The sequence below is a fragment of the Heterocephalus glaber genome, unplaced genomic scaffold (genome assembly GCF_053883595.1).
Source record: "Heterocephalus glaber isolate CG9 unplaced genomic scaffold, H.glaber_assembly_v1.0 deba00001472, whole genome shotgun sequence".
NCBI lineage: Eukaryota > Metazoa > Chordata > Mammalia > Rodentia > Bathyergidae > Heterocephalus > Heterocephalus glaber.
This window is the reverse complement of record NW_028258315.1, coordinates 84,997,687-85,022,063: the sequence shown is the minus strand read 5'-3', so window position 1 is coordinate 85,022,063 and position 24,377 is coordinate 84,997,687. Positions and strand designations below refer to the sequence as shown.

The window sequence follows — 24,377 nt, the reverse complement described above, 5'->3', positions numbered from 1 at the left end:
AGCGATGGATACCTTGGTTGATTCTGTATCTTGATTTCAACTTTTTAGGGTTCATACCCTGTAGTGTGATAGCTTAATTGGTAGTTCTATTTCTAGTTGTTGTTTGGGGTTTTTTTAGGACAGTTCACCTCACTGTGTTAGTTTACATTCCCACTAACGATGTGTAAGAGCACCCTCTCCTCTTTATCCTCAACATGTTTTTACCATAACCATTCTAACTGGGATGAGATGCTATCTCATTGTGGTCTTGATTTGCATTTCTCTGATAATTAATGATACTAAGAATTTTTCCTATATTAGTCAATAGTATATCTTCTTTTCAGAAATATCTATTCAAATCATTTGCCTATTTTAAAACCAGTTTTGTTTTGTTTTTTGCTTTTTGGTTTGTTTTTTTTTAGTTTCTTGAATATTTTGGAATTAATTCCCAATCAGATGAATAATTTGAAAATATCTTCTATGCAGGTTGTGTCTTTCTTGGTTGTTTGCTGCATTTCTTTGCTTCTTAGTTTAATGTAACCACAGTTGTCCTTTTCTGCTTTTGTGGCCTGTGCTTTTGGAGTCATACTAAAAAAATCACTGCCTGTACTGATTTCAGTTCAGAAGCACTTCCTCCACGTTTTCTTCTTGTACAGTAATATTTTGAAATCTTCCAATTGGGTCTTTGATCTGCTTTGAGGGGTTTTTTTTATATGGTGAGGGGTAAGAGTTTAAATCCATTCTTCTGGATATGCAGTTTTTCCAGCAACATCTGTGTTAAATAGGCTGTTCTTCCTCCCATGTATGTTTTTGGAATTTTGTTGAGAATTAGTTGCATATAGACATGGGGATTAATTTCTGGGCTATTCTGTTCTGTTGGTCTGTGTTGGGGTTTTTTTTTTTGGTACTGGGGATTGAACTGCTGCTTGCGCAGCAGGCGGCAAAACCACTGAGCTAAATCCCCAGCCTGTGTTGGAATTTTTTAATGATAATATGATGTTTTGGTTACTAGAGCTTTATTGTATGTTTTGAGGTCAGGTATTGTGATGGCTCCAGCTTTATTCTTTTTGCTCAAGATTGCCTTGGCTACTTGGGGTCCTTTGCAGTTCGTCATTCTAAAAGTAATTCTCCATTATGACTCTTTCCAAGCTTCCCTTTCCCCAAACCAATGAGAATGGAGGTTCGAAGAGTTTGTAGTACTTGCTGAAGGGCTAGCAGCTAGTGTGGGGCAGAGGCTATTCTTGAGCCCAGACCTGGTATCTTCTCAACCCCTCCTTCCTCCCATCACACACCTTTCCTTGGAAAGGCTCCTTGCTCTGAGTTCACGATAGGAGGGAGATGTTTGTATAGATTGTGATGTATGGATCAAAATTAGTTGTATGTTTTGAAACCAGATCTAGTCAGGAAAATCTGGGTCATCCATTGAAATCTGATCTGTCTTTTCAAAGCAATAAGCCAGTGTCCCCGGTGTCACTTTAGGCCATACCTCATGAAGTGGATCACAGAAGTTATGTGGCTATTTTCCAGGTGATTGTGAGAGAAGAGACTCAAGGGACTTTAGCAAGGAGGATGGGACAGAGCAGACCCTCCCGGGGGAGGCAGGTGGGAAGGGAGGGGTGACCCACAGGAAGGCAGGATCCTTCACAGCAGGTGCTGAGATGCCAGCTTCTTCCCAGAAATCTGAGGAGTTATTGCCACCTGGCTGGAATTCCTGGAGATCAGCTGCATTCTGGGAAAAGTGCTTGTGCAGTTCTGTAGGGATGGGTGGGCTTTGAGCCAGAATGCCCTTCGTCCAAACTGTCATTTGTCTTAGAAACTCCTGTTGGACCCCTGGACATCTTCTGCCCCTGGATATCTGACTCAGCCTCACTTCTTTGGATAGGTTGGAACATCCTAAAGCATTCTGGGGGCAAATCTACTTTTCTTTCATTGCATCTTCCCCCGAGTGATAGCTGTAGGTTCAAACAGCCCTTTCTTGGTGGAAAATGTCCTTCAGACAAGTGAACACTGAAGCCTGCATTCTAGAGTTTGACAATATTGAGGTCATTTCTTTAAGGAATCATCTGCATTTTTAAACTGTAGGCATTGACCCATTAGTGAATCATGAGATTAATTTAGTGGATCATACCAGCCCTTACAAAAGTAGAATAGGGTAGAAAGTATCAGAACTAGAGGCATGACATGCAGTATGAAGAAGTTTGTCTCATGAACCCACTTCTTGGTGTGTGTGTTTGTGTGCCTGGGGTTCAGGGTGTGACCCAGGTTGGCTCCTGTCACATCTGTGTTTGCTCCTATAGCATAAGTCTGTCCCTGTCTAGACCCCTGGGTGACTTGTTCTTGCCAATGGACTGTAACTGAATGTGACATTTTACTTCTGGGTCAAGGCTGCTCTGACATGGTGGCGAGTTCCTGCAGTGTGTTGGGCCCTCACAATGGCCTGGTGGCCTGGTCCCCAAAGCACTATGGAAAGGGGCACTGCAACAAGCCAGGAAACCTTACACTGATGCTCATGCAAGCAAGAAAAGAACTTGTTTTAAACCATTGATGTTTTGGGACCTGTGCATTAGAGAGCAGCACGTGTGATTCTGATACATCCTCGACCAATTTCTCACTGTGGGGGATGGTCCAGAAAGTTTGAAAAAAACAACTGCTTTATTCTCACCTCCCTTCTTCAGATGAAGAGACTGAGTGTGTCTGTGTGGGTGTGTGTGCATGTGTGTGTGTGCTATATTGGGGGTGTCTCCCCATGGCCTTCTGGATGGGCTGGGATGGAGCCTTGTGTGGGGTAGATGCCATGAGGCTGGAACTGCTTTGTTCCCCTCAGAACCAAGCAGAGCTGACCCCCAGTTTGATCCCAGGCCTGCAATACAGCGCTCAGCTTCCCCTGGCCAGTGTCACCTGGGCCGTTGCTGGTTGCTGCTTCGGAGCTCCCTGTCCCGGAGCAGCTGGAGACAAGGCTGAACCCCACGCTCTGTGGTTAGTATCTCAGCCAGCACGAGGACTGGCAGACTTTCTCTGAATCTCTGAGGTGCAGGTTTCCAAGGAACCCAACAGAGCTTTGTTCCCCCCCCCCCGCCCCCAACAGGCACAGGGCGGGTCGAACACTCGAATGCCCAGCAACCTGCTTCGTATTTAGCCACCCGGTGACTTGGCCTTGGAGGTGGCCTCAGAATTTCACAGTGCTGCCAGCTTGCCACTGGGAAGTTCGAGGCCAACCTCAACCCTACTCTTCACTGCCTTGAGGCTTGAGGCACAGCTTGCTGGCCCCATCATCAGCCTCGAGTTGTGGAGTGGGAAGCGGGTCTGGCCAAGCTGTGAGGGGACCGAGGACAGGGAGTCTGTATACAGGGGCCCAGCCTGGGCAGCTGAGTGGCTATAGGTTCAGGAATAGGCCTGAGGAGGCAGAAGGTGACCATGTGCCTACGGAGGGCCAAGGATGTTGGAAAAGCAGGGGAGGGCAATCTCTTCTTTACACCGTGGCCTCTGCTGGCTTTCCTTTCCTTGGGAGCGCCTATAGGAGGTGATATTACCTTCTCAGGCCCATCAGCTTTTCACCTCTAGCTAGCTAAATACCCCTTCCTTTCTCTGAGTCTGAGTGACATGGGAGGGCTCCTCCTACCAGGCCACTTCCTGAACTACAGTAAGGATGCTGGTGTCCGGGCTCCCATGGCCCACATGACCCGAGTGTGCTCTATTGGCTGTCCTGGAAGGTTCGGCCCATCAAGTATCTGCTGAGGGCCAGGCCCCGTTACAGCAAATGCCTGTGGGAAAATGCACCGCGCTTGCTGCCCTAAGTCCATCCCTCCACATTTCTAGCATTTTCTAAGCAGAAAGTAGGAATGTCTGCCACTCACCACAGCAAGGACTGCCAACTCACATTGGGCCACCTGGCTCCCCACTGAAGCCTTCTGGGACCCCCTCCCAGGCTGGATGCAGGCCTTCCTCTGGACTCAAGGCTAAATTTTGGAGGTACTTTATCCTAATGTAGGATATCTCTTGCACCCTTTTCTGGCAGTTCAAGGGCCATTTTATGTCCTCAGCATCTGCACAGCCTCACACTTTGAGGGCATGGAGGGAAGTGAGTGGACTAATGAGTGAATCCTGTGAGGGTGTCATCCCTGTGTCCAGGGCCCTTCAACTTCCTGTGAGAACCATCCCCTTGACGGATGTGCCTCTTGGTGCAGAAGTTTCTGGATGGACACACAGCCTGAAACTAAGAATGCTGGCTGTAGCAGAGGCAATCATGGGTGGAACTGGGACTGTCAGTGGCTCCTCCAACAGGGTGTGATTGTCCAATGGTAACTCACTCATGGCGGAGTTGGCAACCTGGGCTGGAATCCAGAATTCACATGCAGAGGGTCTGCCCTGGCCCCATCAAAGGTGAGAGGGGCAGCTGCGTTTATGCATGGGTTCTGTTCACATCAGTCCCCTTGCACTTCCCCGTAGCAGAGCGCTTCTTCAGGCTCAGGTAAAGCCCGTCCATGCAGGTGTAGCCAGGACAGAAGCTCCAGCAGCACTGGTTAATCTCCAGGGACGTGGGTGAGGTGCTCCTGGAGGCAGATTCTAGTGCACGTGTGGCTGAAACCACTGGGGAAATCCAGGTCACCCGTACTCAAACGCATTGAGGTGGGCACCAGGCCCTGCAGGAGGCATTGTGACCTACAGGAGGGGAATCCCCTTGCTAACTGGGCCTGGGACTACAGGCAGGCTGAAGATAGGCCCAAACATACAAACTAAGGTACTGATAGTCCTGGCTCTGCCACCCTTTCTAGTTGTTAACACTCTGAGTGCTGCTCTCCAAAATGATGTGTAGGACCCGCAGGCCATGAAAGACTGCTTCAGGGTAGGCCCTAGGCCCCTGGGGTCCATGGCTGTCAACCAAAGGGTGGGACCCCATGACTTCCAGATCAAGAACCCTTCAAACTACCTGTAAGGCAATGTGCCTCGGGCTCCAAACATTCTATCTTGTGTAATCCTCAGTCACCTAGCAGTATCCTGTTTGCAGAAAAGGAAAGTGAGGCCCAGGAGGTTCAGCAACTGTCCTGAATCAGAAAGAAGGGGAACTGGGGTCTTAAGCCTCAGCACTGGGGCATGTGAGGCTGTACTGGCCTCTGGTCCAGGGCTGGGTAGTCTATGCCTGCTCAACCCTGTGCCCACCTCTGCCTGGAACAAGTCAAGCCACAATCTCCATTTCACATTATTTTTTATTATAACTGTACAGAATGGGATCACTTTGCCAAGGATAATCATTTCTTAGATCAGTATGAATTTCAGCATAAAGATGGATGAGAAAAAGTGATAGGATATAAATGGCACTGCTGAGTATTCCATAAATCAAATGAATTGTGGCACTGTGAGGAAAGTCATTATGACAAGGGTTATATCAAGGTGGTCTTCACGCTCTTCACACAAACTTTGTTTTTTCCCAACACTATAAAGAGACCTTTTGGAAGTTAACACTGAGAAAGTAACTTGACCTGTGTGAAGGAAGCTGGGCCTGCTGGCTGCTGTCCTCAGCCCAGTCCAGCCCTGCACCCTGCTCCAAGGCTTCCCATTGCCGCTCTGGACATACAGGCTGGGCCAGGCACGTGTACCCAGGGGCAGATGGAACTGGCTCCGTAGCATATGGAGACCCAAGTCTTCACACACTTATTCTGTAATGACCTCCCCCAGGGGGCAGTTTCTTGGAAAACATTAAAATAAAAACAAAAAGTAAACATGGATCAGGTAAGACAGGTTTTCATTAGGAGAGAGCATGGTAAAGTAAAGGCGGTACTTCTGTGAAGGGTGGCACCCAGACCCCTGCAGCAGTGCCTTGGCACTGCGGGGACTGATATAGCTCAGTCATACTGGAGAAGGCAAACCACAGGGAGGACCTAGTTATTTTTAGAGTCCCATTCATTCTGCAGTGCTATTATTTCTTCCCAGATTGCAGTTAGCACTGAATATTAAGAGGCCATTTCTGCAAGAATAACCCAGTATAATTAAATTTTTAAAGTGTTATATGACCCCTTTGACATACACATGGAATAAGGCAAAATAACTAAATTTCTTTCTCTAGTAGACTAATTCTCAAGTGTAATTTAACAGGTAAATTTTAACTCAGATTTCCAGTATGATGAGTGGAATGCATGAAACACATAGGAACATGTATATAAAAAAAGATGAAAATGGGAATTAATCTAAGCTTAATGTATGTTATTTAACTGCTAATCAAAATGAGACATTCCATTGATTACCATATTTGTTTTTAAAAAGGCTTCATATATCAAGAATTTTAAAAAATGTGCACTGAAACATAAGTACCTGATTTAAAAAACAAAAAAAGAACACATACTCTTTAATAGCACTGTAACTAATAAAAATGCAAACAATGCTCACCAAAGAATAAAAAAGTCACTTAGCAAAAACATTAGGATGCTCTAACTCTGTGAGTCTGGGGCTGGTATATCCATGCCCCAGCCCTCTCATATTTCTTTCCTCTGAGGAGGGGGGAGCTTATTGAGGGGCTGGAAGCAACACCTCTGAGTGAGCTCAGTTCTCACGTGGCACTGACACAGAAGCACATGAGGAAGGAAGAGGACCTGCCCCTGGCCTATGTGCAGGGCTGGAAATTTTGGGGCAACTACTAAATGCCCAGACAATGGCAGGGAACCAGCCTGCAGCCTTCTTGGCCTGGTGGGTGGCCACTGACACTCAGATCTTACACTAGCTGTCAGGGCAAAGGAGATGCTGCGGTGAGCAGATGACAGTGGTCTAGCTGTAATGAGACAGCCAGCTTGGTCCTTTGGTTTCTGTCCTAGGATCCTGGCAGGACAGCTCCACACCTCACAGAACAGAACACAGACACCTTCCACAGGCAAATCCTTTGTGAGACAGCAACTGTGGCACCCTTTGCACTGGTGCAAGCCACTCACTGTATGGGGACCCTGGAGCTTACAAAGAGTTGTCGCAGGGACATGTACTGGTAACAACTTACTCAAAGGTGCAGAAGCCAGAGAGGTATCAGTGTACCTGTCAAGCAAATGCCCAACTGGGGAAGACCAGACAACCCTGGTAGCTGGCAAAACCAGAATTGTTATTTGCCTTAATATGGTGATGCTCTGAGAGATTTCTCTGCCAGAGTTTATGATCAAACCATAGAGCCAATTAGAACCTACTTTGCAGTGGGTGACTTGAGAGTCATCCCATTTTCTTGTAGCTGGAGTGGGAAATGTCATTATCACACTTGTCATCAGAGAAATACATGGTGAGCCGTGGGTGGGTACAAACACTTTCATGCTTAGCTTTCATTTACAGTTATCACAAAGCTGCCACTGCTCAGAGACCTAGAGAGCCAGTCCTCCCTGAGGTGAAATGTGCCCTGTGTTGGTAAGCAACCCTCTGGCCCCCTGCAGCTTGCCTAGGTGGAGGTGAGGAGAGGTGTCCTTTCCAGAGTCTTCTTCCTTTAAGGAGAGAAAGGGCTCATGCTGCTTTGTGTCCATCATGGCTTCCTAAGCTGCCAACTGAGGAGGGCAGAGCCTGTCATCTGTGCTGAAGCTCAGGAAGGTACCTCCTGGAAATGGTGCCCAGGATACAGAGTTCACAGCTGAGTACAGGTCCTGAACTGAATCTTAGAAAGGGAAAGGGCTGTGTAGAAACCCTGCATCCTCTAGGCACCTGGAATGTTCTCAAGGAAGCCCTGCTTCTTATAGAAGGGACTCCAGGTCGAATTCTCTGCCCCTGCTACCTTAAGGCTATGGATGGGCTCCAGCATGGGTATTTTCCCTGACTCCCCAGTTAACAGATAAATACAGCTCTGAAACTAGAGAAGCTTTACCAGAAAATTGACTGAAAGATGTTGATCCCATAATCTAAGTCAGGGTCACATTTTCCAACTCAAGATAATAATATTCCAACTCAGGATAATAATATTCCTATAACTTCTGAAATCAGTGCAGCTAAGACTGGCTTAAAGTGACCTTTTTTTTTTTTGGATAGGAAAGAGTCTAAAAGATGAAATACAACTATTTCTGGAGAAACAGTAATGGTTAAAGTATATTCAAGCCTCAGGACTTTAAATGTATTCTTTAACAAATGAAAAGAATATAATACCACATCATACCTAAGTATGATTCCTAAGTTTAGACCCTTTTTCTAAAGATCATTATAACTGAGAAGTCAGTAACAGGTTTTCCCTAGCCCTGGAATCCACTCTCTAGGTGATTCTATTGCACTTGGTTCTACTATATGGCTTCCCAAGATAGGGATGAAGTAGGTTGAGACAGACTTTCACTGAGTAATTTTTTCCTGATATCGACCAAGTTTTCTGTGGCTGATGTTGAGGGAGGGGAAGATTTGAAGCCAACTTCTCTTCCTCCTAAGTATAACTGATGGGGTGATTGGACCCTCTTAGTTGGGGGAGGAGGGAACAGAGGAAGAGTAATTCTGAGTGTGGTGTTATCTTTTCTGACAGTGAGTGTGGTGCTGTGTACTTAATCCAGCTCTAATTCAGAGCAAGGGCAATGTGCACGTCAAGTGAGGACCCAGAAAGCTCTGCTTGCATTTTGGTGAACATAATTGCTCTGTGTGCTTTGTGGCCATATTTGCTTCTTGCAAAGGGTTCCAAAGGATGTACCACTGCCAAACACATGCTGGGAAAGAAGTGCTGATATCAGATGCGTCTCTGTTGGAAAAGCCTTAAGGCCACTGAGGGGATGGCTGGGTCCTTGTGGTCAAATGTCCAAGGGGCTTACAATGGTGAAGCCAGAGTCCTTGCTGCTGTCATCATCAGGGCTGGAGCTGGGGTTGCTGGAGGAAGCTGAAGCTGGACTCATCAGTGGGTCTGAGAACACCAGTGGGGAGCAGGCTGGGGCCTGGTTTTTCCCAGATGCGCTTCTGAGGTTGCAAAGAGGCTGGGCCTGGCTTGAGAATGGCCCCCTGGCAGTGCTCCCCTCATCTTCCTTGGAAACCAAGATGAAGTCATCTGAACTCCCTCTGTCTTTGCACCCTGTTGTTTCTGAAGAGGCCTGTGAAATATGGAGAAAATAACAGGTGAATGAAAGAAGAAACTTACAGAGAACTGAGTAGAGGGCTCTGTGATCTGGGGAACACTCCAGGATGTCTGGCCACCTTACCCTGTGCTCTACCTTGGGAAGATGCAGTGTTTGGTCCTGCGGTCTGGAAGCCCAAGTATTTAGCATTTAGGATCTATAGCATCCTGAGCCCTCTGAAGCTGAATGCTGGCTTCCCAGCAGAACAAAGCCAGGTGCCTGCTTGGTAAGCTGCATCTATGCTAGAGGCCAGGCTCAGGAGTCAGCAACAGGTGGCAGGTAGCATCCCTCCCAGTCTCATGTGGAACCTCTAGTACAAACCCCTTATCCTCCAAAAGCTTTAATTTTCTCATCTGTGAAACAGGAATAAAGGCTGTATTTCCCTCCTAGAGTGTGGTCAGTGAAGTGAGATGATGCGTGCAGATGTGAACCTCACAAGACTGGTTCCCTAATGTGAGCTGCCACATTTGGAGTGGTTTTACTACCAGCTTGAAGAATAGCTTTCAGAGGGCCTACTGTATTATCTCATAAATCTCAGAGCAAGCTCATTTTGGTATGCACTTGGTGGTATCCTGGGGCAATAGTGTTAAGTATAGCTTCTATAAGTAGGAAAACCAAGAATGGCAATTAATTGCATACTATAGAGATAGAATTGCTTTAGTCTACAGTTCTTTTTTTTCTAAGCAATCAGGAGAGGCCTTTTATTTTTAAATTTAAGGACATTAACATCCATCGACACAGGTAAAGGTTTTGGGTTAGCAAAACTATAATTTGACCAAGGATGTCTGATGCCAGTTGGCAGAAACAAGACATTCTCCAGGGTTGACATACACTGATGGAGTGCCCACACAGCCTCGCCAACCTGCCTACTGGCAGCACAGGGGGAAACTAGAGCAAGTTCTGAAGTCAAAAGTGCCCTCTGCATCCCTTGGCTTCCTGACTGGCACAGCCTAGGCCATCTGGGGGCTGTGTACAGTGCCTTGAATGGAATTGGCAGCACTTCCGAGGGAAATCTGGCCTTGCTGCCTCACTGCCAGGGCCTTGTCCAAATCTCATGTCTTTCTTTGTAATATGGAGGGAAGTGGCTAAATAATGGCTCAGGCTCTTTCAGACAGCTGGAAAGCAGAAACAGTTTTAAGGTTACAGCAGGCTCGGAGGCCCCCCATTTTGAATTCTGAAGCTGATGACATTCTGTGAATACAAGGCACTCTGGTAGGAGAGGAATGATAGAAAATGGCACTGACATAGGGCTGCTGGATAAAGAAGGGCTGTCTCTTTTCTGAGTTGGAGGCTCATCCCCACTGCTGTCTCTGTAAAGAGCACTGGAAACAGCCATGCTACCTTGGGGAGTGGGGATTCTCCTCCACACAGGCAGGAAGCACCCAAAGCCACTGGGGAATCAACACAGGACCTCAGGTTTAACCTTCTGCTCTGAGTGTGGTCTGCTATCAGGCACTGTAAACTGTGCCAGCCTTAATTTCTCCTAACAGGGCTCCGGGTGGGATGGCTCAGGAGAGCTTACCTCAGGCTGAAAATGAAAGAGCACGTTCAGTGCTCTTGCTTTCATAGCGGTTCCTCTATTACAAAGATACCATGGCCACTTACAGGGAGACATCAGCAATACTCTGAAGAGGAGAAATAGTTCTGACAGCCCATAACCAGAAGTAAGGATGGTTCTTCCCCTTACTCTATCTGATTCCCAGATAAGAGCCATAGCCTGGCTTAGATAAAGCAAGTTAGAGCTGACAGAAACTTTTAATTTTATTTTCTTTTTTAACCCTCACTTCTTCCTTGTCAGTATTACAGATCATGAAAGGAAGCCCAGATAGGGAACCTGGTAGCTTGGCCAACATCACATACCATTTATATAATTTACTCAAGTTTTGTAAATTCCCAAGTCAGTCCTCTGTTTATGCTAAACACAAGAGTTGAGCAATTAGAATGGCTATAGTATGACATAGAAAGATATTAAAAAAACAAAACGAAAAACCTGGAACCCAAGTACCAGTAAGGCATGTGATGGGTTGTGCTGACTGATGAATCCTGGGTCTGACAAAAGTCCTGCCTTCTCCTGTGATAGATGTGGGAGTTCACATGTCCCTTTAGGAGTGACATCTTAAAAGATTTTTTTTTTTGCTTCGAAGAATACAGTTTCATGTGTCTGCTGTTTTCAGAGCTTGAGGTAAGATTGGTAAATCAAATAGAACATGTGCCACATGAGCACCAAAACAGTGGGGAGCAGACATAGGCATTCCCACAGAGGGAATGCCTCTTCACAGTTCCTGATGGGGAGGGGCACTGGCAGGAGCCCACGGCTGACCTCACGGTGGGGCAAGCCAGTCCTAAGTTAGGGACAAGCTATCCCACAGTGCACTGCAGACCTAACATCTCTCCTGAAGGCATCTCCAGAACCGGCCTAGCACTGTTCTCCCCACTCCTGGCCACCTGTACTTAGAAGCTCATGATAGCACAGACTATATCGTATAACCCTGAACACTTAGTACCTGGCAGAGCAGGCCCCCAGTACACATTTGGAAGCTTTCAGAATTCCCACTTGGCACACTTGGGATGGCACAGTCCTGGACAAAGCTCACCTTTGACAGACAGAATCTCCCACCTCTCCCCCAATATGCCATAAGAAGGAAAAATTCAACCAGCTCCAAGCCTTGGAATGCACGCATTCCTGCCTGTCAGATTCCTTATCAATCTAGTCCAGACTCTTGGGCTTTGCAGTAGAAGGCTCCATGTACTTAGTCTTTCTGATTTGCTTGCATCTGATATTTTTCTTGCCTTCCCTCCTCTCAAGGAGAGAGAAGAGCACGGGTTCCTTCCTTATCCCTTCCTCAGTAAAATCTTCAAGAGCACGGTTTTCTTTTCAACAAACTACTAAATATTACAGAAAAGGGGCCACAGCAGGGAACAGAAGCCCTTCTGTTTTCCCTTGTCGGGTCTTCAGGCCCTGAAGGGGCTATGTCTCAGAAACGCATGCAGAGGTGAAGGGTCTCCTGGCTGTGTCTGAATGAGCCCTGTAAGAACAAGGGCATAAAACATTTCCTCTCATATATATCCCAGAACTAGTTCATCTTGGGTATGGAGGTAGCAGGTGGAACTGGTGGGTTTCTTAGCTGCTAGGCAGGAACTGTTAGGGTGAAGCTGCTGCCTCCTATGATGATGGCTAACATAATTCAATTTGTTTCAGATAAGGACTTCCAGTGAAGACTACAAGGGACCATTCAAAGCAGCTCCAGTCACTCAGCCCCTCTTTTAGGTGACCTAGAGTAAATTTTGCTCATTATAATCTCCTTAGAATGCTAAATTCTCTGCCCTAGAGGTTTTCCTGTCTGCCACCTTAAATGTGCAATGTAGGAAACGTGATCTTTAACTCTACATATGCAGGGATGTGTCCACTTCTACATGTGATGACAAGTCTCTCTAATATGAATATGTTAAGTCTCCCCAACAAAATTCTCTTGATTCCTTTGTTCAAGGAGACACTATTCTGGAGTCATCCCCAATGCTCTTCTCATTTGCTACTGGTAATAAGCCTGTTGCCACTCCTCTATCTTGGTTGTGCTTACTGGTTTTGCCCTCACTCATGAAGGTGTGAATCTACTGTGTTCAGTTACATGCTGGTGACCCAAGTAGGACTGCGGCAGCTCTCCCAGGCTATCTCCTGTGCTGATACGTGAAGGCTCCCTCTTGGCACTTGACTTGCTGGCTCTGCCTGCCGTCATCTGGACAAACTTAGCAGCCACTCTGAACCTTCTTTGAAAGTTCCTTCAGATCAGCGAGTAGTACCAGACCCTGGAGTAGGCTAACTGAGCCCCAGTAATAAACTGAAGGAGGACCCAGGTCAGGGAAGTACACACGATGGTCGGATCTCTGGGAAAGGCTGAAATGGAGGCTGTTCAGGGCTACCTGACTGCTGAAAGCCTCAATACAGAAAACTTTGCAGATCTATATCAAGGTAAAAGAAATCAAATCCTAAAGTTCCAGAGAGAAATGTGACTTTCTGATATTCTGGAAACCCCCCTTGTAATGAGTTTAAATGTTCTGAAATCTTTTTATACTGGACCAAAATTTAAATATTATAAATTGTAGAGTTGTGGGATTTGCATTTTTGCATTCTGACCATTTTTGCCAGCCTTTAAGTGGCTGGTGTATTAATTAGCTTTTCCTTGTTGGGACAAAATACCTGACATATCCAAATTAAGGGAGAAAAGGTTGGCTCACAATTTCAAGTCCATGACCTGCTAGCTCCAAGGAAGAAAGGGCACGTCAGGAAAGCTGTTCAGCTCATGGCAGCTGGGAAGCCAAGCAGAAGAGCTACAGAGAGAGGAAGGGGCTAGGAACAGGATATAGCCTTCAGAGACATACCCCTAGTAACCTACTTCCTTCATCTGGGTCCCACCTCCTAATAGTCCATTCAGCTATGAACCCCTTTCAATACTTGCATTATTGGGGGACACTTCATATTTAAATCACAACAGCTAGTACAGGCAAACAGGCATCCATACTACAGGAGAGACTGCTGGGCTGTCTCCATCACTGGCAGATGTGTGAGTATTTGTCAATGAATAAGAAACAGATGGTCTTTTTCTTTGGAACGCATTATGGCAACTATATGATCTGGGAGCCAGAAGAAATGGCCTGAGGATGGGTCTCTAAAGTATAATACTATTCTGCAACCAGATTTATTCTGTAAGGAGGAGGGGAAAATGGGATGAAATTCCCTATGTACAGTGTTTTATGGCCGTGTATCAGAAGGAGGGACTCCAAAAGAAATAAAAGTTAACAAGAATGAAGGTTAAATCTTTGACCAAGAAGGGAAACCACTCCCAGTTTTTGAGTCTACTGGAGGATGACTACCCCACTTTATACTTTTCCCCCAGGTCGGGGAAAAAAGTGTCTCCCACTGCTACTTAAGGTCTTGCTAAGCAGGTAGATCAGCCGCCTTTGTGCCCTTCTGAGTCTAATCCCCTGATTTTATTATAACTTCTGTACAATTTTGATACCTGAGAGCAAAAGTCAGCAAACTATTGCCAAATCTGACTGATAGCCTGTTTTTGCATGGTCCTCAACCACAGAATGATTCACACATTTTTAAAAGGTGGTTGTTGTGTTTTAGATATAAAATGCCCCTCCAAAGACTCTTGTATTTGGAAGGTTATTGGCTCATTGGGGCACTATATTCTTCAGTGGATTAGTCCACTGATGAGTTCATAGCTGAACTGCTGTTAGGAGGTGGGGCCTCATTAGAGGTGGGTCACTGGTGGCACATGCTGGAAGGCTCCCAGACGCCTCCTCCTCTTCCTGGCTGCCATGGGATAAGCAGCTCTCCTCTGCCAGGCCCTTCCACCATGCTGTTTCTGCCTTAGAGCCAGCAAAATTTGGACTGTACCCATAGGAAATTGTGAGCCAAATAAAACTCTCCTTTAAACTGTATGGGTTGGTGTTATGATTTGGGTCTAGATGTCCCCCCAAATCCTCATGCAGTCATAGGTGGCTGAATCTAGAGTATACGGTGCTGGGATTATGGAGGTGTGATTACTAAATCAGTACATTGGTTTGGCACTGCCCTAGTCCTGGTAGTCCGGATACAATATAAGGGACAGAAGAGACTTCTCTTCTCCCTTGTTCCTTTTGCTGTCTTCCGGCACCATGGACTATTGTCCCTCTGCCATGTGCTACCTGGCCTTGGAGCCAGACAATTATAGACTGAAACCTCTACAAACTGTGAGCTAAATTAGCCTTTCCTCCTCTAACTTTGGATATCAGGTATTTTGTCTCAGCAATGAGAAAAAAGTAAGACAATTGGGTATTTTGCTTCAGAGACTGAAGAGTGACAAAGACAGAGACAACCATATGTGGCCTGGAAATCCTAAAATATTTACTATCTGGCCCATTATAGAAAAAGTTTAGTGACCCTTGCCTTAGAAGATGGACATTAACTACAAGTTCTTTTCCATGAAGGCAAGAAAGTAACTTTGGTTAAAAAAAAAGGTTCAAGCCAAGTGAAATCCACTGAAGACAGCACTAGGAAAGCATGGAAAGTACTGCTTGTGCTAAAGGAATGGAGACACAAGCTGAGGCCAACTGACCAATAATTGTGACAGATCTGGCTTTGAGTCTCATAAAATGAGAATGGTAGGAGGCTTAGGCCAGTGCTGCTGCACACAGGTTTATAGGTTATGCACTGCAGAACTCTAAGAGTCCTTAGTCTCAACTACCATAGTGAATAGCAGCACCTCTAGTACTAGAGTGTACAACCTACACAGCTGGATACAGAATCCCTGGCTTGGGCTACTTGTGGTATTTCACAGCTGAACTTCACATGTGGTGATCTGAAATAATCTGGTAGGGCTTTTCTCATTTATAAGTTTGAAGAACTTCTGTCATTGTGTTCCCACTGAGTTAATGTAATACTTCATCAGAGCTACTGTACCTGTTTGGTGGCCCCAGAAACTTGGCTGCTGTGTCCCTGGCCGCTGGAGCAATAGTGGTCATCTGCAATGGTGATCTGCTCATTCTCCTCGGCCTCCAGCTGGCTCTGATTGAAACGCAGGGAACCTTTCAGAATGTCTTTGATCTATTTTCAAAATAGAATATAATAAAAAATGAATGAGTTGTTTAAATTCTAGCTGAATCTCTCAAATTCTAAGTAGACTTATCTATGGTTTCAGCTCTTTGTGGTCCATTGCAGTTCAAAAATATCAGAGAAAATTCTAGAAATTAACAATTGAAATAAAGAATTATGCACCATCCTGAGTAGCCTGATGAAATCTCTTGCTGTCCCATTTCAACCTACCTAGAATTACATCGTCCAGAGTATCCATGCTCTAAATGCTATTGTCTTGGTTATTATATCAAATGTCACAGTATCACTATATTTGTGTTCAGGTCACCTGTATATAGAGGCCAAACACCACAAACATCTCACTTCATCTCTTCAAGTAGTCATTGTATCATCTCATACCATCACAAGGAAGGCAAATTCAATACAATAAAAGTTTCTGAGATACCACATTAATATAACTTTTATTACAGTATGATGTTATTATAATTTACTGTGCCCCATTTATAAATTAAACCTTATTCTAGATATTTATGTATAGGAAAAACATACAGAACTATCCATGGTTTTAGACATGCACTGAGGGCCTTAGAATCTATCCCCTGCAGATAAGGTGGAAATACTATTGTACAAATGTTAACATTTTACTATAAGAAAGATATAATGGGCAAAACCCCCAACTTTATCAAAGCTGAAGACTTAGCAATGACCAAGGAAAATTTCAGGGTGTTACCGGCCAGGTTTTCCCAAGGGTCAAACATGGGCATCACATCTCTGGCAGTTACCTTAAAGAAAAAAGCACCATTTGCCTGAAAAGCCAGGGCAAGTGAGCAGCCTGATCTACTAAAGTGGCTCCACCTGAGCTGGAGCTGTTCATGACACAGGCAGACATTTGGGAACAACATACTCCTTCTCATTGACATTTGTATTCCTATTTAGAGCTGCAGGATTGAGGTGACTTTGGCTTTTGAGGGCGTGAGACCTGCTGTAGGTAGTGATTATGACACTCCAAGGATATACTTATATTTGTGAATGAATGATTGACTGAACATGATGCTGGGCCACACCATAATAGCTCTCAATGAGGAATAAAGAAGGGGAAAGATGAGAAATGTAAAACCCATTTGGGCTACAAGACATAATTACTAGAAGGAGCAAGGGGCATAGAGAAGTAGAAATTTGGGAGGGGCTCTGCCTGGGAGGATATGAGGAGCAATGGGACAGTGGTTGTAATATCATGGTACACAGGCACCAAATGGGTGGCCTGCAGGACACAATAATAATGTCAGAGTAGTGCACATACCTGTTTTAATCCTGCCAGGGACACCAGAATTTGGTCTTCTTTTTCCAAATTTTCTTGTAAAATCACATCTTGGATATTTACTGAAAATAGAATGACATTTTATAACAAATGAGTATAACTTACATGTTGTCGTACCACAACTTTAGACAAGGTTGAGAATTTTTCTGCCAAATTTCATAGCAACTATCACACCAAAGATGCCCTGTAAAGTACAGATGGAGAGTAGGGAGGGCAGCACTAAGCCTGGTATGCAGCCCTCCCCTCAAGATTGCAGAGTATGCTTTGATCATGACAGATATGGTTTTACTTCCAATGAAAAACCAGGGCACCTTTTACTAATGAAGGATGTGACCAACAGCCAGGAGCATCTGTCCAATCTCAAGGAGGAAGCTTTGTGGCCAGAGCTTCCTACACTGCCTTACAGCCCAATGGTGTTAGCAGACCTCTGTAAAGTCTAGTTTCTCCCATATGACTCAAACTAATAAATTGTCTTTAAGGGTTTGTAAGATTAAATCATGTTACTGTTTCAAGGTAATAGTGTAACTGCCATGGGCTGAGATGGCCCTTCGTCTCTTCCCTGCGCCCTTTCTCCTCCATAGATTAGAGAGTCAGACACAGTCTGTTTAAGATTGTAGATCCTGGTTGGCACAGCCCCAGGAGACAGTTACATTATGTATCTTTATTCCTTTTCTGCACATGGTCTGATCACAAGATAATCACGTTCAGCCTAGGCCACATGGCACTAGCTACCCCGCCTTCCTACACTATAAATAAAGAGCACAGTGGAGCCAGGCGGTCATTAGCTCATCAGGCTATGGTCCCACCTGGTCCCAGCTATCAAGAATAATCTTGGTATGTATCTTATTATTTTCCATTTTTTTCTTCACCTCCCACCGCTCTTCGCAGCATCGGACCCTATGCTGTGTGGGTTGTAGCATAAAACAAAGGACAAAATGCACTAGAGAGACTCCTTAGATGCTGATGCCCATGGAGTTGGCATGCCTTAACCCAATATCTTCACAGGAACTGTTTTTCTGTCTCCAGATGGCTCAGAGCCACATTAGGAGTATTTCCTCCAGCCCTAACCTAAAGGACCTGCCAAGCTAGCTTCTGACTCAGGCCTGGCATCACATTCAGTTGCACAGTAATACATTACACATGGTCCTTACCCTCCAGAACCCTGGAGGACATGCATAGCCTTGTCAAGGACTGTGGCTTACTGAAGTGGGATTCTCAGGAGGAAGAGTGAAAACACACCCCTGGGAATGTACAGGAGGATGCATGGGGCAGGGCAGGAATAAACAACTAAACACATTTAAAAACTACTGATAGGCATACTCATTTAAGAATTGCTACAATAAATAGGTTCATACCCCACAAACATCATCTGCATTCTTTTCTGTGGGCTTAAAGAACTTACTCCATTTATAATGTCTTATATGGTATATATTCTGTCACTCATTTAACATCATCCCAGGTTCTACCTGTGACTCTTAAGAGTTCATGGTTGGTCCTAACAGCCACCAGAGCTAGTATATGACCTTTGCTCACCTGGTGCCCACAGGTTGAGGCAGAGCCAGCACACTTGGCCTGGCATTGGTTTCCAAATCTATGTAGACCAGCCCCCCCCTTTTTGTTAAACATTCTGCTTCAATGCTGTTTTCTCTGAATAGTCTTCCTGCCCACCCAACAAAAGTAGCCTCCAAGTCACTTTCTAGTTTTATCACATCAAATATTTTACCACTTACCATCTTACATCATTGAATGTATGTGCTGGCTTATTTATTGTTGACCTCCCCCAACAGGATAAAACTCTTGAAAATGTTCTTGCTCAGGGATATATTTGCAACCCTAAGAATAATACCTAGTGCACTGTGGGTTCATAATAAGTATGAATTGAATGAATTAAGGAATGAACCAGCATGGAAACACACTTCAGGAACTTGCATTTCAAAACACTGTTATTCTAAAAGGTAGTTCCAGTAAGGGGCAAAACAAAGAGTGATCCCATCAACATGCTTCCAGCCTGACCATGTACCTAAATCCTAAATCCCTAAAACTTCAGTAAGAATAAATCTATAAACTATGCTGACAAGTCCTCTTATATACTGCAGCAGAAAAACAGCAGCTTTTATTTACTTTGAAAACCTGACCGTAGTTCTTGACTAATAGAAAGTCCTGCTCCAAAACAAGAAGTTGAATGGGAACAGAATAAAAGAGATATAATTACAGAGAAAATGTGTTTTGGTTTTCTTGAAAGCTTATAACAATTTGTTCTCCCTTAAAAAAAAAAAAAAAGAATCCACTCAGTAAGACATTAACAAAAGCCAACTGAAGAAAACTCACAAAAACCAGTTACGCAGGTCTTTTAAAGGTCTGAAAAAGGCTACTTTAAAAGCACAGCTATAAGGGCCAGAGGGCTGGTGAAGGCAGCAGGGTAGGGTAGTTGGGTGGCTTGGCAGGGGTCAAAATTCTCTACTCCTGCAAGAAAGCTCAACCAAGGAAGGCGGGAGCATCAGGACATCTGTAGGAAGCATAAAGAGCCTCTTAGGTCCAAGGAACTAATGGAAAGTTGGGCCCTGGAAGCCATACTCACAAAGCAGGGGCGTAGCAAAAAGGGGAAGCCTGTAGAAGCCAAATCTGAATTGTTTTTGATTGTCAAGTTTAAACCCTTAGACTGACACTGATGAGAATGGAACTTTACAGCAACATTTCTACACATCCGGGTTTAGGAACACAGATTATTACTTTAATATAGAGGTACTTTCTGCATAAGATCTTACAAAATCATGCTGGCCACACTGCCTGAAAATCTTATGAATTAGGAAGTCCTAGCCCACTTTTCTCAGATGCCCTGCTTGGCTGTGAGCCTTCTACACAAGAGTGGCAGCAGGGACACTTGCAGCGGTATGATGAAAAAGGGGAGTGGTAGAGAAGGTGAATGATACTGATGTGTTAGGAAGACAGTACAATGAATACCCCTTGTCTTTGTTGTCCTCTAGAGCTCTCTCAGAGAATGAGCAACTAAGGAACCTCATTCCTCAATACACAATGACTCTAGGTCTAATGAGCTGGCAGCACTGCTAGTGGGCCACTCCACCCTCCACTCCTTCCTCACCAGCATAAGAGATTTTATTCAGGGCAGCACTGTAGGCATGCACTTATTCTTGCAGCTGAGTTGGTCATGTGACACTGCTCTGGCCAATCTGAAGTATAAGAGCCGTGTCATGTGACACCGCTCTGGGAAAGCTTCTCATGGGGGATTCAGTTCATGCCTTTGGGGACTTTACTCTTACCCAGCTGCAAGCCTAAAATGTGGCAGGAGTTCTACAAATCACTCTGCAAGTATGTAGAAGAAGATCAAGGCTTATGGAGAGAGAGAGAGAGAGAGAGAGAGAGAGAGAGAGATCCAGAGCCTTGGATTTAGCAGCTGTGTGCCCTCACCCAGTAATTCTTTAGACTTATTTTTTGATGATATCAAAGATCACTTTTTAGGATTGGATAAAAACACAGAGCTTCTCCCTGAAAACTCACATACAAATATAATGTTCAAGAGTAAACTTGTTTCAATTAATTAAGCTAACCTGGCTCACTTTAAAAAAAAATCCAGGGCACAGAAATCCAAATTAAACCAAAAGGGCCTGCTCAGAGACTGTTAAATGTTTTGAAAACAAGAATTTTATGAAGAATCCATTTTATGAAGATTACTGACCATTAAATCCTTTTCCTAACCAGTTCCACAATAGACTGATTTAAGGTAGCATTTATGAACACTACTAACATACAATATCCTAGTAAGAAGCCTACTGTTTTATGTAAGTTCATCTGCATGAAAAGAAAATCTTTTCATGTCTTAAAATAGTAAAGGCAGAAATATGAAATGTTTAAATTTGCAACATGATGTATGACTTATCACAGAAAAAGGCAGAATACATTATACTATAAAGGATCTTTGTTTCTTGTAGATTACAGTTTTATTATCTTCTGATACTTAAGTATTGTATATTAGAATTACTAGAGCACTGAAACTAAAGGAAAACAGCCACTAGCTAGAGTAATTTCTGTAGAAATTACTCATAAAAATCTTATTCACATAACTGTCATGGTAACTCCTCTATTTTTCTATCATTTTTTGGGGGGGGGGTACCGGGGATCGAACTTAGGTCCTTGTGGTTGCGAAGCAGGCGGCAGAACCACTGAGCTTAATCCCCGGTCCAGATCTATTTTTTTTTTGGTACTGGGGATCGAACTCAGGACCTTGTGTGAGGCAGGCGGCAGAACCACTGAGCTAAATCCCTGGCCCAACTCCGCTATTTTTAATGAAATATGAAAGCCACAAAAAATTTCTAGCCTTTTAAAAGTAACAGAAATGGCACACCAAATACTTTTTCAATTTCTTAACTTTATATTTTTCAGTGCTAGAATTTTAAAAAAAGGTGTTTTTATCTAAATGTTTTGAACAGCTGGTGCAAAAGGTGACATAAGCCTTCTCAGGGGTAATGAAAACGGGTAGGAGTAGAACTTACATCTATCTATAACTAGGTGGATCTGGGCAAGGCACTAACCATCTTTGTGCCTGCAGGGCAGGAATGGTGCCTCCCCATAGGGTGGCTCTAAAGAGCAAAGGAGATAGCCCAGAACTGTCAGCACAGTACCCAGCAATACAGAAGCTCAGGATCCACTGCTTTCATTTCTGTGTGGCCACATACCTCACTAACATCCCAGCAAGCATCTACATGAGTACTATCATTTGTGAAAAAGAAGCTCAGGAATACACTGGATCTGAACTCTTTGCTAGCTAGCTGTGCCATTCATGTTTCCTAAAAAAGAAAAGATAAGCCCTGGCTTTCTTATCTATGAAATAAAGATTTGCTGATATGTCTTCTAGGGCTTTTCTATCTTTAATATTCTAAAATACTATAAGCTACAGAATGCTCCACAAAAGCATACTTCCTTTATTCACTTTATTTCTTTATTCATTGGATTTAATCCTCCCATTGCGTGTATAAATCATCAATGAAAAGACAAGCTGCTATGTGCAATTTGTAATAGCTAAAACTTGGAAACAGCCCAAATGCCCATCAACTGGAAACTGGATAAAGAAAATGTGGTTTTTTAATAAAATGGAGTACTACTCAGCCATAAAAAATGAGAAATTAGAGACATTTATAGCTAAGTGGATGCACAATGATGCGATACTCTTAAGTGAAATAAATAGGACACACATGTGTAAATACCGAATAGTTTCTCTGGTGTGAGAAACTGAAAGTGTAAATAAGGACTAAATGTATAATAGGTAATGTGAAATAGGAAGAAAAGGGGCAAAGGGGAAGGAAGTGGGAGGGCTAGGGGAAAGGATAGAAGGGAATGGGATTAATATGAGAAAATGGAAAAATAGGAACAAAATCTTTGTAAATAGAGAGGACTGGAGGGGTTGAAGGGAGGGCTAGGCAAGGGTGAAAAATAAGAACCAAGAGAGACTATGTAAAGGTGCAAATTTCCAATGATGAATGTCATTATATTGTATACCTAAAATGTACCAATCATTAGAATGAATAATCGATAATGTAAAATAGGAAGGAAGAAAAGGTCCAAAGGGGTAGGGGTAGTGGGAGGGGCAGGGAAAAGGAAAGAAGGGAAAGGAAAAATGCTGAGAAATGGAAAAAATGGAAATAAAGTCTTTGTAAATAGGGCAGGATGGAGGGTGTGAAGGGAGGACTAGGAATGGGGAAAAAATAAGAACCAAGATGCATTATGTAAAGGTACAATTCCCAATGAGAAATGTAATTGTGTTGTATACCTACAATGTACCAAGAAAAGAATTTAATAAAAAAAAAAAGACAAGCTGCTAGACACTTAAGTGTCTAAATACCAAACAACTAATGGAAACATCTCAATTCCAAGCAGGCTGGTGTGGGCATGAAAACCCAGCAGAGTGAACAGCTTAAATACTTGCTGCAAACAGTCTGCAGTATGGCCTAGCTGCTCATAGATCAGACAAGTATAGGTTGCTCACCCACATGCAATTATGTGTGAAATTTGGAAAATCTAAAAATAGCCTAATCTCTGTCACAGAAGTTAATACTGTCAGTGGCTTTCTACTCAACTGTCAGGCTGACAAGAAAGGGGCTAACTATAGTGATGGAAAGATGAACACGTAAAAAAGGTCTTCTGAAGTTGACAGGAAAAGTTTGGATTTAATAAAACACTAATTTTCAGTTCCAGTCTCTAAATCTTTGGCTTTCAAGTTGCTCAATTACCTGGAAGTAATAAAATTAGAATTTTGGTAGAGTTTTGCAAAACAAATACCCTTTCAGTTTGGGTTCCAGAGCCAAGAGGAAATGCTCAGCCTGTCAATTTTATTACCTGTATAATTCAAGAGCCATTTGAACAAACACTATTATGTTTCTTTGAGAGGTTTTTCTCTGTATTTGTTCTGCTACTCAGTTACAAAAACAGTCTTGAATAGTACCTGATGTTTTAAGATATTTATTGAATGTCTGATAAAAACAGGGTGACAAGGAGTTCTTGAGATGAACAGAACTTAAAGAAAATAGTTAACATTTGCAAAGGATGCAGAGAAATAACTACTAGAATCAGCCTGAGACAGTTCTCATAGCCTGAGGCCCAGTGCATGTGGAGGCTTAATAGTCCCCAAGTCACAAAGTGCTGGTGTATCGTGATGGGATGTGATTAAATTACTCCTGTGTAAAGAGTTCACACACCTAATCTTAGAACCAACATGTCAAAATTCCAGCATCTTTTGATAAAGGAATACTCAGTTGAGTATTGGGAAATGTAGTACTAGTTGTAGCTCTTCAACTAACTTCTTGTGGGGCCTCAGAACTGAGCTATATGGTCACAGACTGGGTAAGCCTCAGGTTTGCTCCTAAGGAAAATCAGTTGAGAGAAAATAGATGATTCCCACTGACTATGCACTTTGGGGCATGCCTGGAGCTAGAACTTTTAAATATATTTTGGAAACAAACTGGCAAGACAGACATTCTTATCTCCATTTCATATATGAGAACATACTCATAAGCTGGCCATGCTAAGTGACAGAGCCCAGATTCCATCTAGGTCCATTTGGTCCCACATGAGGTAGTCTCTCCTCAGATACTACTCCACAGCTCTTACAACTGCCTCTTGCATGCTCTATACAGATTGATCCCTGAGAGCTATTTATATGCATTTAAATGGTCCACAGATTTAAGCAAATGTCTTACAGTTTCTAAGCATGGAAGATTAGATTTCTCGAAAAGTTCCTCTATAATCTTCCTTTCACCAAGGCAACTGTTGTTAATGGTTATTTTCACATTAAATATATACTATTTGGACACCTGCTTTTTTTTTTTTTTTACTTAAACTATCATGAATAGCTTATAAAGACTGCATTACTATGGTATAGCAAATCCCTCACTAATGGATATTTCAGGGATTCCAATTTTGTTCTACTTTATTAGTCACAAGCATAAAAACATCATATGGA

General features: G+C 43.7%; 1 protein-coding gene across 14 annotated transcripts in view; it reads right to left on the bottom strand.

The window, feature by feature from the left end:
• Positions 1 to 5,165: 5,165 nt before the first annotated feature.
• The window catches only part of Tbc1d5 (TBC1 domain family member 5), a 630,984-nt gene continuing 611,772 nt past the window's right edge, over positions 5,166 to 24,377 (bottom strand). For all 14 annotated transcript variants that reach the window (XM_087181487.1, XM_087181491.1, XM_087181488.1 and 11 more), the window contains 3 exons: positions 16,889 to 16,968; positions 15,457 to 15,600; positions 5,166 to 8,987 (listed from right to left, as the gene is read on the bottom strand). In XM_087181487.1, the coding sequence (XP_087037613.1) occupies positions 8,694 to 8,987; positions 15,457 to 15,600; positions 16,889 to 16,968 (518 nt within the window). In that variant the 3' untranslated portion in view covers positions 5,166 to 8,693. The remainder of the gene's footprint in view (positions 8,988 to 15,456; positions 15,601 to 16,888; positions 16,969 to 24,377) is intronic.